The 24,298-nt window shown below is 46.5% G+C and overlaps 1 protein-coding gene across 1 annotated transcript; it reads right to left on the minus strand.

The window, feature by feature from the left end:
* Window positions 1-576: 576 nt before the first annotated feature.
* Window positions 577-23,922, minus strand: sv2ca (synaptic vesicle glycoprotein 2Ca; the record flags this gene model as incomplete). The annotated part of the gene is made up of 12 exons (XM_079757243.1): window positions 577-760; window positions 1,008-1,167; window positions 1,582-1,788; window positions 2,413-2,546; window positions 2,827-2,991; window positions 3,521-3,609; window positions 3,695-3,805; window positions 4,312-4,401; window positions 5,267-5,400; window positions 12,135-12,286; window positions 13,645-13,825; window positions 23,319-23,922. 12 exons carry the CDS (start codon window positions 23,920-23,922, stop codon window positions 577-579), a joined length of 2,211 nt encoding a protein of 736 aa, XP_079613369.1.
* Window positions 23,923-24,298: the final 376 nt, after the last annotated feature.

Raw genomic sequence — 24,298 nt, forward strand, 5'->3', positions numbered from 1 at the left:
CACTGCTCATTACGGCTTGTTTTGACTCACCTCCCCATCTGTCCTCCTGTCCTAATAGGACTGTATCAATATCAACCATCTCGTGATCTCATTAGGTTACCCTACAAGCTCTAGCCATGTACTTTGTCACTCACCCTATATCCAAGACATCTCGTCTGGAATCATTGGTATATATGTGATTCACCCCGTTTAAAAATAAGATGAATAGTAGTCTATTATCCTTAACATGTGGAAGTATTCATTTAAAATGGCTCATCTCTCATCTAATCAAGTTAAATTGTGTATTTGCATAATCAAATTTCCATGATCATTAATACAATCATGAACCATCAAAGAATCCTAAGGTTCCTCAGCGACATCAAGAAAAAGATGACCATCTTAATTTGCATTAGACCGTCAGAGATGGTCCGAAAAAAACAAATGAGAGCGAGCCTGTCTTCGGCCGTGTCCACAGAAGAACCAAGCCCTTTGCACCACTCCTATGAGGAAGAGGAGGATGGGGAGGAGGAGGACGAGGATTAGGAGGAGGTGGATTGGGAGGAAGAGGATGGGAAGGAGGGGGGGTGGGGGCAGTGGTTACATGAGTACATTTGCCCGGGTGTCTGGGAGCCGGAGGGCCACCAGGCCGCCGCCCACCAGGACAGACGAGGCCATGAGGATGGGGATGGCCTTGGTGATGCCCACCAGGGAGCCGAATATCAGGTTCCCCATCACGGCCGCCAGCTTACACAGGGCGTTGCAGAAGCCGAACCCTGTCCCCCTGGAGGGAGGGGAATAAAGGTACGGTTGGTCACCGCAGTCATTCCTACATTTATTCAAATACACTTTTCGACAAAAAACATGATCGTACGTTTTGATTAATTATTATAAATGAATCGTTGGTTATTTGTGTCTCTGCGTGTGCAGAAGTAGGCTACTCTGATGGAGTGACTTGTAGCATAATAGCATGCATAGTAAGTGAAGTCTGGGGTGTGGTACCAAACATGGCCTGGTGGTGGTGCACTCACCTCCTGCTTGTGGGGAAGGACTCGGTGGTGACCACGTCCAGGGAGTTCCACGCTGAGATGCTCAGGCCGTTGTACAGGCACAGCATGAATATCATCATGGACTCGCTGGTGCCAAACCATAGGAAGAAACAGCTGATGCCCGACAGAACCATGGAGCCACCTGGACACAAAACCAATACCAATAGAAATACAGACACATACGCAGCAGGAAAACGAGAGGGAGACAAGCTGATGAATGGGGAGCTTTATGTGAGGAAGAAGGAGAGAGAGAGCGCTAGTGTATGTGACATCCCCTTGAATAATGGTCAAGAGAAGGGGGGTGGACCCTGATCAAAATTGCCCTCTCATACGCCATGATGAATGCTACTCTCGTAGCATAAATCATTTCGATGTCCACAGTCAATGTTAAAACAAATTACTACAGAGTAGCCGATGACCTACCTACCCCATCATCTCCCGGACAGAGCCTCGCACACAAATGCAATAGATAAACAAACACACACACACACACGCAAAAACACACACACACACACACACACACACACACACACACACACACACTTTTTCTACCTACCCAGCATGGATAAACGGCCGATCTTGTCCATGAGTAGAGCAGACACAATGTTTCCCGGCAGTACAGCCAGGGTCCCCAGGAAGTTGATGAAGTAGACCCAGTAGGCGCTGTAGTCGTCATCAAACGTCATCTGGCAGCCCATCTTGTTGTGCACGAAGGTGCTGTTGATCACCTCGGTGCCATCGATCAACTTGGAGTCATCGATGTCTAGCCGCAAAACACATCAGACAAAGGTTAAGGTGACCGAAGGAGGCTAAAGTCGACGTCTAGCCACAAAAAACATCGGACAAAGATGGGGTGACCGAAGGAAGCTATCGGCGATGTCTAGCCACTAAAAACATCGGACAAAGGTTAAGGTGACCGAAGGAAACGATCACGATGTCTAGCCACGAAACACATCGGACAAAGATAGGGGGACCGGATGAAGTAATCCTAGATTTTTAACCACAAAACACATCGGACAAAGGGGAAGGTAACGGAGGAAGCTACCGTCGACGTCTAGCCACTAAAAACATCGGACAAAGGCAACGGTGACTGGATGAAGCTATCGTCGACATCTAGCAACTGAAAATATCGGACAAAGGTAAAGGGGACCAGAGGAAGGAATCGTCAATATCTAGCCACAAAACAGATCGGACAAAGGTAATGGGGACCAGAGAAAGAAATCGTCGACATCTAGCCACAAAACACATCGGGCAAAGGTAAAGGGGACCGAAGGAAGCTATCGTGGGGGTTGTGTACCCCGTCGTTCAGACGGGACTCATGCAGTATCCGCAGTTGTCCATCGGTGATACCAATGGTTACAGAACATGCACGCCTGCCTGGTCTAACCTGTATTGAAGAATTGCGATCCGATAATAGTGCAGTTGCGGAAGGCGGAGCCCACCGATGTGACGTCGTCGAAGTAGCAGGAGCGGAAGGTGGAGTCCACGAAGGTGACCGACCTCAACTTCATGCCGATGAATCTGGAACACGGTGAAAAACGTGATGTTATAATATATTAAATCATAAACCGAGACGAAGGGACCATGCTTTAGTAGTTCGTTTCAAATCAAGAATTCATATTCCAATATCTTGCACAATTACAATGACCAACAGACGTCTCCCGCAATCAGTCGTCAATCAGTTGAGCTAGCATCGACCTGACACAGTATTCCATGCGTGACGTTTAAACCCCCCACCGGTCGGCCCGGAGGCCGTCCGTCAGTAGGTCGTAGCTGCAGCAGCGGGCGCACTCGGCCGTACCTGTCGTTGACGAAGACGCTGTTGGTGTGGATCTGGTTCTCCAGGGTGAAGTTGAAGGTGATGTCCTCAATGCGTTCGTTGCTGTGGCTCTTCACCTTGGAGGCGTAGTCATCTGCCTGAAGGTGCTTGATGACATCAGGGAACCACACTGACAGCCCATAGTACCTAGGTAGCCAAGGGGGGGGGGGCATCAGTAGTGTCAGCAAGCTAATCTGTCAAAACACAACCGATATTCAAGGTTGCCAGTGGAAATCCCCTCAGCCATCATTTGCCGTCATTTTTATACTAGCTATTGCTGGGAGCATAACGTGTTTTTTGATAACGGACTGGAAAGATAAGGTGGTTCTTAAGAACGAGCAAAAGGGGGCCTGTTTAAGTTTCTGTGTTTATCTCTCCTGGCGTTTCATTTCCATCCCTGGTTCTTGCTGAGACACCGCTGGGCCAGTATTGATTGAGAGGCCCCGTGATTGATTTCAGGGACCGACTTCTACTTCTACACAGCAGAGGGATCAGGTTGACAGGAAAGAAATGAGGTCGCACGTCTGGCTGCATTGTGCTTTCTCCCACCACAAAGAAGTGAGAGTTCTCTATGCACAAAGGGTTGTACAGGAGAAGCTGGTTCATCAGAAAATCCTCAACCCCTAAATAAAAAGAATGTACCAATCAAACTAAAACATATATCGTCATCGCTCACCCAAAGGACAAGGTAAACCACACGATGGCAAGGCGAATCATATTCTCCCGCATGGGGTAGTTGAAACACTTTGTCAGATTCACATAGATCTGTAAGGAAAATGCATTTATTATTGTACATACAGCCGATGGGGAAATACATGTAGCATTACACAGTGGCATTAAGGAGCATTACCCCATATATCTCCGCTTTGATTCTGAAGAAGGCTTTGGAGACCGGGTTGCCAGATTCCGACTCCATTTCCACCAGTTCATCCAGTTGCTTGGGGATCTTTATTCTGTTTACCTGAATAATACAAACCACAGAAGAACAGCAGTGTTTTATTCTGCCTCCCTTTAGGTTATGTTATATCAAAATATTTCAATAGGTTTCATGGATGGATGACATAAATAGTTTTACTACAGATACATTTTTTGTAAGACTGAATGCATTTGGGATAGCAAGACCAACAGCTCTTGCAAAAGGCATGCGTGTGAAAGGTGTGTTTTTACCATGGCAAATCGTCACACCAAGCGGCGACACCATGGGGAGACTAAGAGGCTTTGCCAAAGCGCACCTCAGCCAGCAAATAAGTCTAAATGACACCAAACAGCTTCTAGACCCTTCACGATTCAGATACGATCCCGGAGAAAGCTTTTCTTTTTAAGGAAAAAAACCCTGTCGTAGCGGGAGAGGGGAAAATAAGCCTCTTTGCTCTCCTAAGTGTGTGGCAGAACGCCAGCCCAGGCAGGAGCTGGCACAGCAGGAAGGAGAAGGAAGGAAGGAGGGAAGGAGGGAAGGAGGTAACTCACGGTGAAGACTTTCTCCGGCAGCCCCCGCGCCCGCATGTTGGTGTCGTGGATCTGCTTGAGGATCATCCAGGCCTCGTCATGCTTCCCCACCTGACAGAAGGCGCAGAGGAAGCGGGGAAGGGAAGCCGAGGGGGAATTAATGGGATCAGAGCGAGAGCCACACACACACACACACACACACACACACACACACACACACACACACACACACACACACACACACACACACACACACACCCACACACACACACACACGTATATATAAGTGCACACACATGGCACACACACACATGGCACGCACACACACAACCACACACCTTTACAATCACACAAACGCGCACGCACACACACACATAAATAAACACACGCAGAGACACAGACACACACGCACACATTACACACGAGACACCCCCTTCTTTCCTGACAGCAGTCGTGTCACTTGAGTCACAACAGAGATGTGCCAACGCACGCACAAACACACACACACAACTATACACACGCGCACACAAATTTACACTCAAACACACACACACACACACACACACACACACACACATTATATACAACAAGACACCCCCTTCCTTCCTGACAGCAATTGTGTCACTTGAGTCACGACAGAGATGAGTCATTTCACATCAAAGTGTGATTAGTGTACCACAGCAAGCCTGCGTGCACATCCTGCTGCTGCCACTGATGGGTAGAAGGAGGAAACATGGAACGCTGTGTTGCCAAAGTCTCCAGGCTTAAGCTGACTCATACTGTTGAGGTCAGTATATGTGCGGTGGAGGAATCCCAAAAAAGTTATATTTTATGTGATAGAAAATACAGCTTATATGACGCGGTTGTTGCTGTGCACAAAACATTGTTGAGCACAGTGTGTTCTTATGAATGAAGCATGTCTGATTATGATGAGGAGGAGGAGGAGGAGGAGGAGGAGGAGGAGGAGGATACATACCTCTAGATAGAACCTGGGGCTCTCAGGCATAAAGGTGAGGGCCACCACGGCACAGACGCAGGGCAGGGCACACACCACCACAAACACCCTCCAACTGTGGAACTGGTAGGCTGAGCCCATGCTGAAACTCCAGCCTAAAAACACAGAGAAAAAAATGCAATGAAGTAGCTGATGAAGCTGATAATGGATTAGCCATAGATTGGCTAATACAGTTATGGGCAGATAATAGACAGACTATGTTTGGAGGAAGGATGAGGCAAGATTGTCCAGATTGGTTGAGAACAAACATCCACGCACTCATTCACGTTCGGTTTCAATGTGATACAGTCTCCTGAAGAGTGGATTAGTGTTTGGTAATGAATACGTTATTGTGTCAATAGGATGTGTCTTAAAATATTGGGGTGCCCGCATAAGATGTGTCCCAGGGTTGAACTTCTCAGACTGGTCTCCCTGAAGACCCCCCGCTTCATCTTGACAAATTCCCAACATGCTACAACTACAACTACTAAATCAAAGACAGGAACGCAACCAGGCAACCACCAGGCTAATCTTTATGCCGGAGTGTCCTAATCACAGCACGTGTGTAATTACTTGAAGACTCTTGAAGGGAAGGTCCCTGGGGGAGGGACGAGCGGCGCCGTATCCGTCGCGCACGCTATACTCTTATTAAAAGGGCGAAGGCGCCATTTGATCTGAAAGGCAGATTATACATGCCGTGATGCACGGAGCACTGTGGGAGCCCAATGCACGCCTGTAAATAAAAGGTTGCCATTTAATAAAGGGGCCCCGCGTGGCCGGGGGAGAGAGTGATGTGTCAGCTGAGCTCAGAGATGAATGGTCTTGTGGGGCACATGAGAGAGAGGGGGGAGAGAGAGAGAGGGGGAGAGAGGGAGAGAGAGAGAAGGGGGGGAGAGAGAGGAGAGGGGGAGAGAGAGGGGGGAAGAGAGAGAGAGGGGGGGGGGAGAGAGGAGAGGGAGAAAGAGAGAGAGAGAGAGAGAGTGAAGCGGAGAGGGGGAGAGACGGAGAGGGGGAGGGGGGAGAGAGAGAGAGAGAAAGAGGGAGAGCAAAGCAAGATGGAGAAGGGGAGAGTGGGGAGAGAGAGAGAGGGGGGGAGAGAGAGCAAGTGGGAGAGAGAGTGAAGCGAGACGGAGAGGGGGAGAGAGAGAGAAGGGGAGAGAGAGTGTGTGCGAGAGAGAGTAAGGTGAAGAGAGAGAGAGCCATAGAGAAAAAGAGAGTGGAGCGAGATTAGGATAAAGAGAGAGTGAAAGCGATTGAGAGAGAGAAAGTGAGAGAAAGAGAGTATGACAGAAAGAGAGAGAGAGAAAGAGAGAGAGAGAGAGAGAGAGAGAGAGAGAGAGAGAGAGAGAGAGAGAGAGCACCAAGACAGGTTAATTGAATGTGTGGGGAAGGAATTGAGTGTTTTCTGCTAAGTTAAATCTTGTTGCACCTGATCTCAGCCCACAGGCACTCTCCTATGCTCATTAATCACTGTCGCTTGCACACAAACTCACCCGAGCACCAAAACACACACACACACACTGCTATGCGGCATGACACAGAGCAAGGGAATATACACTGAAACACACGCATCCATATATGGTGTTCCCATACCCACAGCATCTGGACAAGATACACTCATGGAACCATAAATCCTACGCTGTCACCAAATGAAGGAAAGTAGCATTAGCAGGGAAATGTATGCAAATGATAAAGTCAAAGCTATATCGAAAAACACAGACGCTTTAACGTAACCACCTAAATGACTCATAAACCGATGATGCCACTTCAAACCCAAACACACACATTCACACACTCGTACTACACATTTCATTTCCTTGATCATTGAATTGGATAATGAATATATTAACACATGGTGTCTTTGAGAAGAGCAATCCCCATAAACATATGTCATTTTCCCAATCATTTGATCCATTTAATAAAAAGGATGGTTCAACTATCTGCTCATATTACTTCTTTACCATTCTTCATTAGGTTTCTTTTTCTGGATTAATACAGCAATATCACAAAATGTACATAGTACTGTGAATCAAACTACCGGTATCTCACATGGAATGGTTTTAAGGGGACATGAATGCGTTCTTGTTGTTTAAATGTTTCACCTGTATGTGAACGTGGCCATTGTGTGCTGGCTCGTATGCGATCTATGCCTTGCGTATGTACGTGGGTGCGTGTGTACATGTGTACGTGTGCGTGTTTGTGTGTATTTGTGTGGGTTTACCAGCCCCCATAGGAGACACAGGGGATATAATTCCATGCTCTCAAATGAGCTTACATTTCACAAATGTAACCGATGTGGAGAGAGGGAGGGGGAGAGGAGGGGGGAGTCAGTCGTGACCTCCCACGTCTCCCTCCTTAGATCGTGCCGCGCGGTGGAGTTGCTCCCGGGTACCAGCGGCACCCAATAAACAGGGTGGTGGGTGGTGACGGTGGTGACAGTGGTGATGGTGGTGGTGGTGATGGTGGTGGTGATGGGGGAGGCGCTCATTCTAATGGTTATGCCAGTTAAAGCGCTGTGTGGGAAATTTGTCTAAACATAAAACATTTTTCTTTTGTAAAAAGAGAGGCTTTGATAGAAATGCTTATCAGCAACCATGAATAACGTGCGTACGCTTTGGGGGGGGGTGGTGGTAAGGTGGGGATGGTGTGTGGGGGGGGGGGGGGGGGGGGGGGGCTTTCTGCTCCGGCATAACCGCCCCCAGAGATGAGTGAGTTCATGTTCATGAGAGTGGTTCAATTAGAAGCGTGTCATATATAATGCAGCAGAAAGTACGGATGTGAGGTTTTTGCCCTGCAACACTTCTGCTCTCGGCTTCAACGGTACCCCCCGCCTCCCGTCTGTTGCCTCAACAATGCGGTCCTTTCCCTCGCAGTCCTCGTTCCACCCTTAACGTTGTTTACGAAGACGTTGTTGTTCTGAAAGTCAAGGGAATTCAAAGTGTCCAAAGAGTACACTTAAGCGGGGCCACTACACGTCACCTAACTCGACTCTAAGTGTCTCTGACGTCAAACCGTATCGAAGTCTTTCTTCTTTGGGCTCTTGCATCAGAGTTCTCTCTCTTTTTGGCCTTACTAACTATCTGCTTTCTGTATTCCCCCCCCCCGCCCCCCCCGCCCCCCCCCCCCCAGTGTGTTATTAGGGGGGACACAGACAAAAGGCAGAGAGAGAGAGGGAGGGAGAAGAATGAGTGGAGGAGATAAAGCAGAGACAGTGCAGAGAGTGAGTCAAGTGATGCTCCGCAGTGAGACGGGGAGAGAGAGAAGCACTCGGCCGCTCTGGGTTAGCGATGCCGTTACAAATCCCATTACCCTCATTATGGACCTAAATGACTGAGTCAGCAGCGCCGATAACAGAGGGAGATACATAGATAGATACATCGATAGATACATAGATACATAGATAGACAGATAGACAGATAGACACATAGACAGATAGTCAGATAGATACATAGATAGTCAGATAGATACATAGACAGACAGACAGACAGACAGACAGACAGACAGACAGACAGACAGACAGTTAGATAGATAGATAGATAGATAGATAGATAGATAGATAGATAGATAGATAGATAGATAGATAGATAGATAGATAGATAGATAGATAGATAGATAGATAGAGGCATATACATCTCAACATACAGTATATAGATAGAGGGAGAGAAAGAGAGTTAGCGAGAGAGCGATAGAGCAAGAGACATCTATATAATATACATACATTATATAACGTCTATACATTAAGAGAGAGATACAAAGAAAGATAGATGGATAGAAAGACATAGAATAAACATAGCTGGAGTGCATAGAGAGAGAGGGAGAGAGCGATGGAGTGAGAGACATAAGTATACTATATATATATATACATTTAGAGAGAGACAGAGAGAGATACATAGATCGGTGGAGAGCTAGAGCTAGCCAGAGAGGTGAGAGTTTGTGCGTGTGTGTGTGTGTGTGTGCCAGCGCGTAAACTCCTCTTCTTCCCATCGTCGTGACAACGCTCCGTGCCCCCCTCCCCCACACACCTGGAGGGGTCCGGCTGGTTGGCTGCCGGGCGGCTTTGTAGAAACATTGAGGGGGGGACACGAAGGGGCTGCTGGGGATGATGTATTAAAAACACTGCTGTTGTCGTTCATGTTGTTCTAGTTGTGTATTCTAGTAGCATGTCAGGACAGCCCGCTCAGTCACGAAGTACAGGACCCCCCCTCAGACTTTTTTTTGTGTTTTCTAAATAAAAAAAACAATAAAAAAAACGTTACGCTATTATACACGTATTCTTCTTCTTTGTGTGTGTGTGTGTGCGTGCGTGCGTGCGTGCGTGCGTGCGTGCGTGCGTGCGTGCGTGCGTGCGTGCGTGCGTGCGTGTGTGTGTGTATTTATTGGTGCGTGTGTGTGCATGCATGTGCTTGTGTGTGTGTGTGTGCGTGTGCAGGGTTTCCCATTAACGTAAAAAAGACTCTGGTTGCCCACCACAGTCTAATTTCCACATCCAGTCGCCCCTGTTGCAAAGGAGAAATAAAACAGCCTGCCCCTCAAAGTGCTTCTATTCTGTTCTGTTATTGCATGTACGATTAAAATGAATGGTTAAAATGCCAATATGAGTTTCTATAACAAGTTAGATATATAATCTATGCCTTGATTTCTGTTAACTTAATAAATATCCTAAAGTGTGACAAAGGAAGAAGTAAGGCTTTGGCATATCCTAATTATATATCTCACGCATTAACTTTATAATGAACCATTCTACTGCAGCAAAAACGATGAAAAAACAGTTTTAGAAAAACACCTGCTGCGCCATCGTCGAAGTCCACAGAGTATTTTGGATGCTCAATAGCGTGTCGAACAAAACAGATGGCCTATTTCAGAGAATACCTGTTTTGAAGACGGAACGTTTACATTTCAGCCTGGAAGAGTCTCTTCACTGTATGTAGGGACTGTGGGCAAATGCTCTATACCCTGTAGGTAGGGGCTGTCAGCAAGTGTTATCCAACTTGTATGTATGGAATGTCTGTAAATGCTCTCTACACTGTATCTAGGGACCGTAAGCAAATGCTCTATACCCTGTAGGTAGGGGCCGTCAGCAAGTGCTCTCTACCCTGTAGTTAGGGGCCGTCAGCAAGTGTTCTCTACCCTGTATGTAGGAACCGTAGGCAAGCGCTTTCTACACTGTATGTAGGGACCATGGCAAGTGCTCTCTACCTTGTATTAGGGCACCATAGGAAAGTGCTCTCTACACTGCAGGTAGGGGCCGTCAGCTAAACATACAACATTACTTTCACTGTTTTAAAATAGATTAAAAAGGTTGTGTGTCTGTGTGTGTGTGAGCCAAGAGTGTTTATGTGCCTGTGTGTGTGTGTGTGTGCGTGTGCGTGTGTGTGAGCCCAGCGTGCATATGTGCCTGTGTCTGTGTGTGTGCGTGTGCGCGTGAATGACCTTCCATTGTGTCAAATGTTATTGCCTTCAATATCTTCTGTAGAAGGCCTGTACGTAACCACGGCCCAGTAAAACCTCCCTCCACACACACACACACACACAGGGGCAATGACGTCACAGGTTGGCGACTGCGTGGCGTGGCCATAAATCACCTCTAGCTGGAGCTTTGTCCTAATAGAGCAAGGAGAAAAAGCTAATTATGCTTGATCAAGAAGAACACTGCTGGGGCAGGGAGGAGAGAGAGAGAGAGCAGCAGACAGGGGGAGGTAATAAAAGGAAAGGACAGAGGGTGAGGGAGCCAGAGAGAGAGTGAGAGAGAGAGAGAGAGAGAGAGAGAGAGAGAGTGCTAGAAGGCTAGAGAGAGAGAGAGAGAGAGAGAGAGAGAAGAGATAAAAACGAGTGAGGGAACTAGAAGGAGAGAGAAAGCAAGAGAGAAAGAGAGTGAGGGAGCTAGAGAGAGAGAGAGAGAGAGAGAGAGAGAGAGAGAGAGAGAGAGAGGGAGAGAGAGAGAAAGAGAGAGCAAGAAACAGAGTACTAGAGGGCTAGATCGAGAGAAAAATAGAGAGAGATTGTGGTAGAAAAGAACAGCACAGGAGACAGAAAGAGGGAGAAGGATGGGGGACAGCGAGCTAGGAGGTATATAGAGACAGGAGCAATGGATGCAGAAAGCAGAAAAGTAACCCTTCTTCTGCTCTTTCCCTTCTCCCTACTCCGTCCTTTGTCTCTCTACAACATGCTCCTAAAAGGCAGTTCTTCTAAATCTTCATGTCCTATGCGGCCCTGTCATAACCTTTTAAATACCCATTCCTCTCTCTCCCTCTTTATCGCTCTTCTTGCGCTCTCTCCCTCTGTGTGTGTGTGTGTGTGTGTGTGTGTGTGTGTGTGTGTGTATGTGTGTGTGTGTGTCTGTGTGTGTGTGTGTGTGTGTGCATATGTGTGTATGTGTGCGTGTGCATGAGTGAGTGTGCGTGTGCATGTGTGTGTGTGTGTGTGCATGTGTGTGCGTGCGTGTGTGTGTGTGTGTGTCTGTGTGTGTGTCTGCGTGTGTGCGTGTGTGGGTACGCTTGCCAGTGCAGGCCTGTGTGTGCGTATACTTTCCAGGTCTTATGTTAATATCTAAACCTCTGCAGCCAGACACTTTGAGCCATGACATGCATTCATATTCCAGGAAGCCCGGCCACACCCACACCCTGACCACTCCCACAACTACAACCACACCACTTAGACCCAAACCCCAGCAACACCGCACACTATCTGCCCACGCTTCAAGTGTAAGAAGACAACCTTAAAACCCCATCACAATTTGTCACTTTCCTAAATTTGAACTTACTATATAATATGTTTGTAACCCAGCAGGGGACACCTAGAACTTGAAAAGCAGCACGACACAAACAGCTGGAGGTATCTCCGGGTGACTCACCGTAGTGGGGAATGATGGCCCACGCCATGGCTGACGCGTAGATCTCTCCGATCATCCAGAACATGCACAGCCAGCTGAGGTGCTCTCCCCTCTTCTCCCTGGAAAGCACCTCCGCAAACATTGAAAAAACGATGGGCACAGCGCCCCCTATCCTGCAAATGGAGACAGACAGATGGAAAGACATTCGGACGGAATGTAAATATTTTACATGTAAAGTAAGAATAGAGCATCCCTCTTTTTTTTTGTCTAGCCATGGAACCCTTTTGAGCCTTTCTTAAAAAAGTGTTCCAATGTTGTCTCCCTGTGATACATGGTTCATCTCACTTGTTTCTGCACTCTTTGCACTATCTTTGGAAAAAGCCCCTTGAAGGAGCTTTGTGTTAATATCTCAGGAGAACAGAGTACATTTGAAAAAGGGGACACCACAGTGATGATAACATAGCAGATTAAAATGTTTGCATGCTCCTGACTTTTGCTGTCCGTAGGTAGTCCCCTCTACATCCTCTGCCTATTGCTTTATTTCCACTGAGGGCAAAGATTTAATGTGCACCAATGGTGAAAATAGATGAAGAATACAATATGATAAAGAAATATGGATTCCAATATGCGCACACTTTTTGTTGCAGTGTTTGTGACCCTGCTGGCAAACATTGTTTAAATTGAATAGCAGACCTTGAGAGACAGACACATTTTCCATTTCCATTCTTATTTTTCAGAAAAAAAAATCCAAATGTGTGGTATATCATCTTGGGAACAGCACATTGAACATTTTGTATGATTTTAGCACAATGTGACAGATTGTTAACATTTCATGGTAACATTTTTCTGCACATTTAAATGTTTATCCTGATCATTTACCATTTTTATACATTATGCTTTAACCAATTCTCAGTAGAAGTCAGGGGAGATTATAACCTAGCCCACTACACACAGAACATCATAATTCATAGCCACCGTCAGGGCAGCGATTCAGGCAACCTTTTCAATTACTGTGAAAGTCTCTGGGGGGAAGGACGGAGATGCAATTACTAAATGAGCTCTCAAAGGGAAGTGTGTTACATCTGCCAGAGCAAATGAAGGAAATAAATCAATAAAGTAACTTTGTATGTTGCTTTGCAGATGCTAGTTTGTATAACGTCGGCAGTACTAAAGCTCAACAATGTAGTTCATAAATTGTTGAGCTGATTCACGTGTAGGACACCGCCATCATTGTTGATGATTCAAAGTTTAACGGAATGACAAAATACATTTCCGAGGTAAAACTAAATATTTTCTTATGCTGTATTCTATCATTTTAAGATTGAAGAATTTATTGCAGAGAGAAGATTCAGTCTGAGGGAGATTTAGCCAAGGGTTGAGGTGACAGAATATCTATAATTTAGCACAATAAACCCCCCTCTATTTCCCATTCCAATGCCCGTTATGCAGTCAGAATCTATTGTATTGTTTTACTGATAGGTGGCTCGGCTCTGGGTGACCCCTGGGCGACCCCTGGACGCGCTGTACTCACCCGAAGCCTGCAAAGACCCGGCAGAGCAGGAAGACCCCATATCCCTGGACAAAAGACGACAGGAAGGCAAAGAAGCCATTGGTGGACATGCAGATGAGTAGACACTGCCGCCGGCCCACTTTGTCTGACATCCCCCCCCAGAAAAACGCACCGACCATCATCCCCAAGTACACAATGCTGCCTGGAGAGAGAAGGGAGACAAAAAACAAGGGTGAAATTAAGACCTCCATCTTTGTTACTATTATTTATGCAAATATATCAGCTGTATAAATCCATTTAGGAGCGGGCGACCCCCTTATTGTATTAATTAAAGGTTTGATAAATAGAGCAGAAAAACTGGTAATCTTCAGCACAAACTGCTGTAGATAATGTTATGTTAATGTTATGGTATCAATTGTGGGGTAGCCTAGCTGTTGATCACAACCATCATACAGAAAATAACATGAGTGTGTTGAACATCATTGTAACTCTATAATTAGTTACAATTATGTGTATTACTGTTAATTCTGTTTCCCACAGAATTAGAATAGACTGCACACAATATAGGTTAAACTGACTTTCAATTTTGTGCACACTGTTGAAAGCTATCGCAGACTTATTTCACACAAAAGAAAAGTTGACAAAATGAGGAGTACTCCTTGAGATTCAGGCCATGTAATCAATAAAACTTTTTGGTGATTCCTGGCATCGGATTTATTCTATATAGAGGAATTCAGCCAGATGTTTTCTCTGCAGGTTGAAGCCAAAAACAATCCTCTCTCCTTCGCATGATCATGATATGATGCAGAGTTTGCTCGGAGAGGAGGGGCTATTCACAGACAGTCTGTTGTTCATGTATTAGTGGAAAAGAGAGCGAGAGAGAAAATCATTGTGTTGTGCCATACACTACAATGAAGAATGATTATTTTCAATTTAAAAAGTAAAATAAATATTCAATGAATAGAAAACACAATCAATCCTGGATGGCGTCAACCTCTAGGACAGATAAAAAATTTTGATAAAACAATGGTAAAGGTTCATATACCTTGGCTGCCCAACCAAGTAAAGTCTACATGTGTCGGAAATACTGCATTAGCTGGCATGTCTAGTCATTTGAATTATTTTACTGCGAAAATGTTCATATCATACCTTTAAGTTGCAAATTCCCTCTGCTGAGTCCAAAGGACAATAACATATTCTTATTATCACACTGTTTGATTCTAGATATTTTTTGATGTTTATTGCCCGAGGCGTCCAAGCAATCCGACAGAAATAAATATTACTTATTTTCACTGAGTTGCGACTAGGTTGAAACGTGTTATCATTATCATTGTCCTGTGTACAACAACCCTGTGATGAAGCGTGAAATTAAGCTCCAGCCATAGATATCTGATATCTGATATTAATACATTATAAATATTGCTTGAATATAAAATGTTTATTAGCATGCGTATCTTTAAGACACACACACGATTAATCATAGATTTCAATGAAGAAGATAAACACCTTTATCCGTGTGAAAAAGACCAATGCTAATATCTCTTCCACCATTATCTCAACTGTAACAACCCTAACCCTTGAGAGGACCAAAGCAAGTTTTATAGATATAATAAACAACATTGTTAAACATTGTTAAAAAAGTTGGTGAAACCTTTACCAGCTCAGCCGAGGCGTGTTCCCTATAGCTCGCCTAGACTCACACCGATGAACAGGAAGGAAAGAGTTTGATCAATGAGGAGATGAACGTGGCCGCTAATGCAGGGTGTCTTTACAAACAGGGCTGGTCTGCTCTTCGTTCACCTCCCCACTCTGACACAGGATCAATGCTCCACAAGAGAACACCATCGATTTCCCTCACTGATGATCATGATGATCAACCCGGATCTCTCTCATAAATGACTGCAGTCCGTATCGCATCATAGGATACAGACTGCAGTCATTTACGGGAGTGCCTGTAGGCCACCGTATGTTCTTAAAATAATACTTAACAACGTGAGTCACACATTTCCACATGTATGTTGCATTAGTAGCCTATTCAACCTTTATCTTGTTTATTGTTAAACATATAATTTTATTGACGATGATTTTTATGTTCCACCACTAGCCATTAATGACTATAATTAGAAGTAAAATTGTAAAGGTTATTTAATATAACCTTAAATATATAATATACAGTATTGGACTCAATATTAAGTTAAAGGTTATGTTAAACTGAACTTTAACCTAACCCGTTATCAATGTAGTAACATCAAATGGAAATGTGCTTTTTACCTTGTAAGGTTCAGTTTTTGTGCTTGCTAAACCACATTTGAGTGTTATACGGGCATAACATTCCAACCACCAAGCCTAATTTGTAGTACAGTACATCCAGTTGCTTCCATATATAATACATAGCATCGTTCTGTGAAATCTGTGATCTGAACTGGGATACATTAATAAAATGGTGACCTCCAAGTACGCCTTCATCTATCACAACTCAAATCATGAAGGATTAATATAAATGCCCACCCCTCCTACTACCATCCATCCTAATCACTGTTCCACTTGAAAACGTGTCACTTTATAAACGTGTGTGTGCCCTTTAACTCTGTGCTGGTGTACTGTACTGCATAGAGTGTATATCGTGTACATAGAGTATGATTCTCCTATGTGGAACACTGTAGTCCAGCGATTACAATACAGCAGGAGCAGCACATCCATCTCCTGTGTTTAATGGCTCCAGTCAGACGTGTTCTCCGCAGCAAACAGATATCTGTTTGACTCCGAGCTGGGGGTCACCCTCTCCCCATTCATCACATCTGGCGGCCATGCAGATCCAATCCTACGTATGTCATGGGTTCACGTCTCTATTGAAATTGGGGTCTTTGGATTGTCCAGCTTGGGAATTTGCATAATGTAGCAAGCGGATGATGGGCAAATCCACGAGAAAAAACACCTCATAATTGGTCTTTATTAACAATTGTTATTTTTTTGGTTTCTCGTTGCTCTTTGCACCCAGAAAGAAGGAACAAAATGGCAGCCGTTGAAACCCCCTTCGTTAAGATGGCAACGATCGCGCCATAAAAAGTGTTGACTAATGATTAAGGCCCCCAGTGGACAGTCAATTACGTAATGAATTTATTGATGCTCCGTCCATTCTGCTGCCTGGCTTGTGATAGCATGATTTCAGCAGAGCCCTGCCACCAGAAAGGCTGGAGAAATCCAGGGTGGAAATAAATTAATAGAAAGGGCTTTGTTAAATGTCTACCTGCTCATAAGCCTGGAGCACTATTTGTTGGGTGTTTGTTTAATTAAATAACCTCTAGTGATTCCTTAAAATAAAATGTCTGTACTTCTTATTCTAAGTACACACACTGCCGCAACTAAGGGTCCCCTGCAGTTAGAAAAACATGAGCAGAGTTACAAAAATGCAGCAAATACTGCGCATGAGAACGACAGCAAGAGAGAATGAGAGAGAGGGGATGGGGGTTGCAATGTATGTTTCTGTTTGTGCCTGTGTACCTGTGTGTATGTGCGTGTATTTCTGTGGTGCATGCATGTGTGTGGATGTGTGTGCTACCGTCAAACTGCCGACCACAGTTTGAAGAATGCGTTTAACATAAAGCACCAACACGCTAATGACAATTGAGCAAGCAGACCCTCCCTGCATTGTCAAAACAAACAACAAGAAAGCGATTTTGTGACTGCACAAAATGAGAGGGAAAATGGTGCCGGCACACCCCAGGGGGACGATTCCAGACAATTCATTTTAATTAAAGAACGCACAAGCCCTGTGTTATCACCCTCTGCTATACCCTCAATGATTAAGTGGTCCAGTAGAGTCCGGGGCTTTTCTCTGGTGTGCATGCCCAGAGGAAGGGTGTGGTCAATACACGTCTGCCCCATCCAGGTTCATAAAAACAGACATACAATCTGTAGATGAGCCCCAAAGACAGTCTGCAGGATGACATGCATATTATAGAGTAGGTGCAGCCCGGTACACTGCTGGGACATGAAGCGCACTGAAAGACGTCTACAACTGGAGCAGCATGAGGTTGAGGAGGAAAACATTTGGTTTTGGACCTGATGATCTGTGTCGATGCAGTATAGAACTGCATCTAAAAGACTACATCAACATTGTGAGTGTTTGACCCCAAGACCTTCTCTTGTTGATGTTTTCAAAACACATCTTCCTGAAGGGCAAGCAGACCAACATCTCAAAATTGCCTGTCTTTGAACCGAGCTGAGGGAAGGAGAGCTCGAAGGATAACCTGACACATTATAACAACAACAGCAAATGAATGAATATGCAAAGGGACAAATAAATAAAAAAGAGAGGTATCTGTCCGAGGGCGGCCGACAGACGGGACAGGAGGATTGATGAGGTGAAGAGGGGAGGAGGAGAGTTCACCGACGGTCAGACTGAGAGGAGGACGAGGAGTATGGACGAAGGAGGAGGAGGAGGAAGGAGGAGTGAATAGGGTGGGGATGGGGGGGATGTGCGGGGAGGGGTAGGACAAGGGGAAGGCCTTGGCGTGGTGTTTTTTCATCCTGTCAGATTGAGAGGAGGCCCCAGCGAGCCATGGGAGCGCTGAGCTGCAACGCGGCCCCCTTCCCTGATTTCACGCTTTGATGCTCTTCACTCTTGGTGGGGCAAACTGCTCTAGTGGCGCACTCTCACACACACACACACACACACACACACACACACACACACACACACACACACGTACACACACACACACACATGCACCCACAGTCGTACACAGTCACAGAATAGACCCCCACACACACACAGACGGTCGTACACAGTCACAGAATATACACACACACATACACACACACACTCACACTAACGTACAGAGTCAAGAATAGATACACACAAACACACCCACACACACACGGTAACACACATTCACAGAATAGACACAGCCTCACACATATACGCTCACAGACAAAGAATAGATACACTAACACAATCACTCCCAAACACACACACACAAACTCTCTCACACACACATTCATTGAATAGACATACTCACACTCACACGCACACACACGAAAACACAGTCACAGAATAGAATACACACACACAAATACACACACAACACAGACACACACACACAGACACAAACACACACACACACACACACACACACACACACAAAAGATCTCTAGTGTTATAGTGAAAATGCAGATAGCATCATCCTCCCGGTATGCCTGCCAGGTTACACTATGCTCGCTATATGAGCTATGATATGTTTCTCTCCCCTACACATTTCTGTTATTTTGCCATTACCCGCTAGATTGTGCTGCTTTTATCTCTTCCTATCCCCGTCTCATTTGCTACATGCATCCCGTCTGATATGCTCCCCTCTTCGTGGGACCCCTTTCCTCTCCTTGCACTATCTGCATTTCTGCATTGCCTTGCATCAATTGAGCCATGTGCTTCCGTTCCTCATACATTTTTCTCTCTCTTTTTATATCTCTGTTCTGCATTTTTTCTCTGTATCTTCCTCTACATTGATCTCTGCTCCTCCTCCTCCTCCTCCTCCTCCTCCTCCACTATCTGCTCCTCTAAGCTGCGCAGTGTGTAATCACATTTGTACTACATCATGTCAGACTGGTGGGATCCATGCTTTGGTCTTTCGCCACCTCCGCAGAAAAAGGGATGGAGGCTCTTTGTCATTCAGTCATCAGTAAAAGTGGGATTTCAGTGAGATCTCCATGAAAGTGTTTTATTGTACTTAAGTATTGTAAGAGGGCTCTGCGTGAAGAGCATAAAACAACTCTGCTTCTGTAATGAGTCCAACCTCCATTACTGTAATAAGTGTGGATAATCTGCAGGAGTTATAGTGATAGTAAACCTTTGATAGGGATGCCCAGTTATACATAGTTTCTGGCTGATACTGCTCCATGCCCGCACACACACACACACACACACACACGATCACACTTACAGACACACACACACACAAACACGCACGCACACGCACACACACACACACACACACACACACACACATACACACACACACACACACACACACATACAGGGTTCATACTAGCACAAGCTCTTCCTGCCCCCACACCAAAAACGCAAGATAGACACTTAGACACGCACACACACATTCACAAAGTGGCATCACGACTGGAGTAGTGTAATCTCCGCAGTGGCACTGCAATCTGACTGCAGTTTAGCCATGCTCAGCTGCCCCTGGTCCATGGAAGCCCACACAGCCAGCTGCCCCACTGACAGGCTGGGGAGAGCGAGGGAACCGGGGGGGAGGGGGGGCGGGAAATAAAGAAGGTCAGAGAGAAAGAAATAAGGAAAGAAAGAAAGAATGAAAGTAAAGAATAAGGAAAGGAACGAGGAAAGGATGGAAGAAAGAAAAAGATCAAAAGGAAAGAAGGACGTAAAGAAGTAGAAAAATGCAGAAAGAAAGAAGGAAAGAAGGAAAGAGATACAGAAAGAAAGCAAGAAAGAGGGACGAGAATACAATGCATGGTAAAATGTGAAGAACAGGAAGAAACTGGTGTCCGGTAAAAAGAGGTAACTGAGGGAAACACTAATAAATAGTTGGAAAAATAGGCTCAATGGTTAAAATGAGGTGCGGGGGGGGGGGGGGGGGGGGGGGGGGGGGGGGGGGGGGGAATAAATGTGAAGGTTAAACGAGCAAAGAAAAGAGTAGTATGAAGGAAAGACTACAATAAAAATAGAGGGACAGACATAAAAGGAAACCTCCCCACTCACCTCTGCAGGGAGGTAGAGAGGGAGCGAGAGAGATAGACAGAGAGAGAGATAGACAGAGAGAGAGAGATAGACAGAGAGAGAGAGATAGACAGAGAGAGCAAGAGGAAGAGACAGTGAGAGTGAGAGAGTGATTGAGTGAGTGAGAAGGAGAGAGAGAGAGAGAGTGTGAGAGAGACAGAGAGAGATAGAAAGAGAGAGAGAGAGACAAATGACAGAGAGAGAGAGCAAGAGGAAGAGAGAGTGAGAGAGTGATTGAGAGAGAGCGAGAAGGAGAGAGAGAGAGAGAGAGAGAGAGAGAGAGTGCGAGAGAGCGTGCAAGAGAGAGAGGGAGAGTCCCTGAGCAGAAAAAACCAGAGCGTAAATGAACAAACAACAATAAGTAATGATGGGGGGGGGTGTTGAAGCGCTCCCAGTGTGTGTTATGACTGAGATGACAGTTAAGCTCTCCCCTGGCGCCTTTTGAACACTGCCGGCCATCTGTAACATCTGGGTCCCTCCTGCCTTCAACCAGCCCCCACCCACACCCCCACCACCACCACCACCACCACCACGCCCACTCACATCACCCTTCACTATAATTTATCTCCGTCCTGGCTTTATATCTACTCCTACTCTCTCCTCCGACCGACACACTGCACACCTCCCCCTGAACACACTCAAGCAAAAACACACGCACGCACACACAAACACAAGTGGATTCCATGTGTCACTGTTGTATGGTATTGCTCACCCTTGATTATGGTATTCATTTACTTTTCACTTTCCCTTAGTTTACACACCAATATTCATACCCAAAGACACACACACACATGCACATCAACAGACACACACACTAACGAAAACCAGTCCTACACACACTAGTCTCCCTCTCGCCTCCTTGGTTCATCCTTCATGGCCGCTGTGTATTTGTAGTCCCAGTGGGACACAGATCCAGTTAGCACCAAATACAATTCTGTAATCTAATCAGCATTCTAGTCATCCCTGCTATTCTGGCCTTTGTATTTTTGATATTGAATTATTCTATTACGGGCCTTGCTGTCACTGTCTGGGGCTCTGCCTTTCTGTATGATTAATTTGGCTGTGTGATGCTCATGGACATGGAGCTCACTGCGACTGGGGAAAAAAAGTACTGCCACTGAAACTACCATGAGCTGTGGTGTGAGCATAGTGCTTATAAGAAGCATGTAAAGTAGCTCAGTACAAACAAAACCCATTACTGTCGTTTGATCCAACGTTTCACACTAATAAAGATGCCAAGATTGTCACACATTTTGACTTGTTATTTTCAATCCCCACTTCCAGGTTTATGCGTTTATACCTTATTCACCTGATAACCTTTTAGAAGAGTTATATTTTGCACGTTTTTATTAGTTTTGTTTGTTTCACTAAATGACCATATCGTCATGGCACCTGTGAACCAGCTACAATGCTGTAGTATGTGTGTTGGCTGTAATTAAGTGTCATTATTGTAAATAACCACATGGATACCAATAGACAGGAACAAGGTCACAGTAATCATGTGGAGAATATGGCACAGAAAGGGACACACATTCAGTTACTCACACAGAGTCAAAGGCACGCATATATACATGCACCAATACACACACACACACACACACACACACACACACACACACACACACACACACACACACACACACACACACACACATGCAGGCCAATCATGCTCACCTCAGTGGGGGAGGGGCCTGGGGGCAATCAGTAGGAAAAAGGAAGGGAGAATGAAGGGAGGATGGTAGGACAAAAAAATGAACGAGCCACATAAAGAACGGAGGGAGAAGAGAGAGAAATAGACGGAAAGAGAGAGAGAGAGAGAGAGATAGGGGGAGAGCTAGAGAGAGTGAGAGAGTACAAGCAGCAGAAGGGGAGAGGAGAGAGAGAGAGTCACGAACAATGGGAAGCAGAGCATAGAGCAGGAATGCCTGGAGGACCTTGCTTTGGTAGAAATGAAGAAAGAGAGTTTACAAGGAGACTAGGAGAGGCAGGATGATATGGAAGTAATGCCCATTGCAGCTTTTAGTGTGGACCAAGTACTGGAGGACACATGCAGGCACACACACACACACACACACAAGCACTCACTAACACAAACTAATTTCCCCATATCGCAAATGTCCAATCTCATCAAAATCAATAACACAAACCAACCGAACACACTGACACTCTTTCGATTCCGTGTTGCAGCGGTGATTCTGCCACAGGGTATTGATGTATGGCGGTGTCTTGCCGCGCCACCGTTAGCATCTAAAAGCCTCAGTGCCGTATCCAATAATCCCCCTAGTAGGTATGGCGACGCTATGAGCCGGCCCCAGTCCGCACCACTGCTGGCAGGCTGTGTGCTGCTGATGGATGACACCCCTGCAGCCATGGGGACGGCCGGGCCTGGGCCCAATAGCCAGGACACGCAGGGAATACTACAGCCTTCCTTTTAATCCTGACACCATAGAGGCCGCCCCATCAAGGTGGAGCGATAACAGAGGAGCAGGAGGAGGAAGAAATGGCACAACGCAAACTCCTTCGTACCACGAACACAGACCGTGAGCTCCTCACGGCAGATCACAAGAACCAGCCGATATGCTCTTACAGAACCTGAGTAAGTAAGTATGAAAACTTTAAAGGTGACATGTTATACCACCAGGTGTGAGTGTGATTAGCCGTTTGAAGCCGTTTCGATGGAATCTGCCTCTTCTGACATCACAAGTGGGCGTGTCCACCTAGATGTACGACAGCTAGAGGAGCGACGTTTGCTACAGTCCACTGGGTAGGCTAATCCCACTCACACCTGGTGGTATAATATGTCACCTTGAAAAACCTGAAGCCCTAAAGACCCACACAAACACACACACACACACACACACACACACACACACACACACACACACACACACACACACACACACACACACACACACACACACACACAAACAGACTTTGTCCTCACCTAGCCATCCAGAGCTGGAGTTGGGCACACACATGTCCGTCTCGGCGCTGGGCAGCACGAAGCCCACCACGAACACCTCCACGCCGTCCGACATCAGCGCCAGCCCGAGCACCAGGAAGAGCTGCCACTGGAACCTCCCGTGGCCGCACTCCTGGATGATGAGCTCGTACTGCTGGGCCAGCTCCTCCTCGTCTGCCTGCCGCTCCTGCTCCAGCTCCTTCCTGTCCCGGCCGGCGTCCGACAGCGGCTGCCCCAGCGCCACCTTCCCCCCGCCGGGCTTCCCGTTGGAGGGGATGCCCTGGTACTCCCCCTCGTAGATCTCGTCCTCGTCGTCGTGGCCCTCCGTGGCGTCGCTCGAGCCCTCGTCGTTGTCACGGGAACCCCCGCCATCCTTGGCGCCGTTGCCGGCGTCGCCGCGGTAGAACTCTTCGTCCTCGTCCTCCTCGTCGTCCCGGAAGCGCGTGTAGTTGCGGTGGGACGAGTACTCGTCCGTGGCGCGGTCCACCACCTTGCCCACCTTCTTGGCGGCGTGCCGTTTGGCCTCCTTCACTATGCCCTTGGCCCCCTTGGCCAGAGAAGTCCTGTTATCGTAAGTGTCGTCCATGTCTGTCTGTCTGTCTGACGGTGGGCAGGGGAGACTCTCACCGCGGGGGGGGGGAGGGGGGGGGGGGGGCGGGCGAGAGGGTTGGTTGCAGGTGGAAGGCCGGTAGAGGGGGAGTGACCGGGTGGTGGGTTGGGAGGGGGTTGTAAGCTGGCGGAGACGGTGTTCAGTGAGATGGCTGCGGTCACCACTGGAGACAGGCCACGAAGATGGAGGCAATCATCGGCCGGGCTGTGGATGGAGGGAAGGGGGAGGAGGGAGATCCATCAAAAAAGAGGGCGATAGAAGGAGGGAGAGAGAGAGGGGGGGGGACAGGCAGCAGAAGGGAAGAAGAAGGGTGGGAGACAAAAGAGAGAAAGATGTTGATCAGGGAGTGCTC

The sequence above is a fragment of the Pollachius pollachius genome (genome assembly GCF_949987615.1).
Source record: "Pollachius pollachius genome assembly, chromosome: 1".
In the NCBI taxonomy this organism is placed as follows: Eukaryota; Metazoa; Chordata; class Actinopteri; order Gadiformes; family Gadidae; genus Pollachius; species Pollachius pollachius.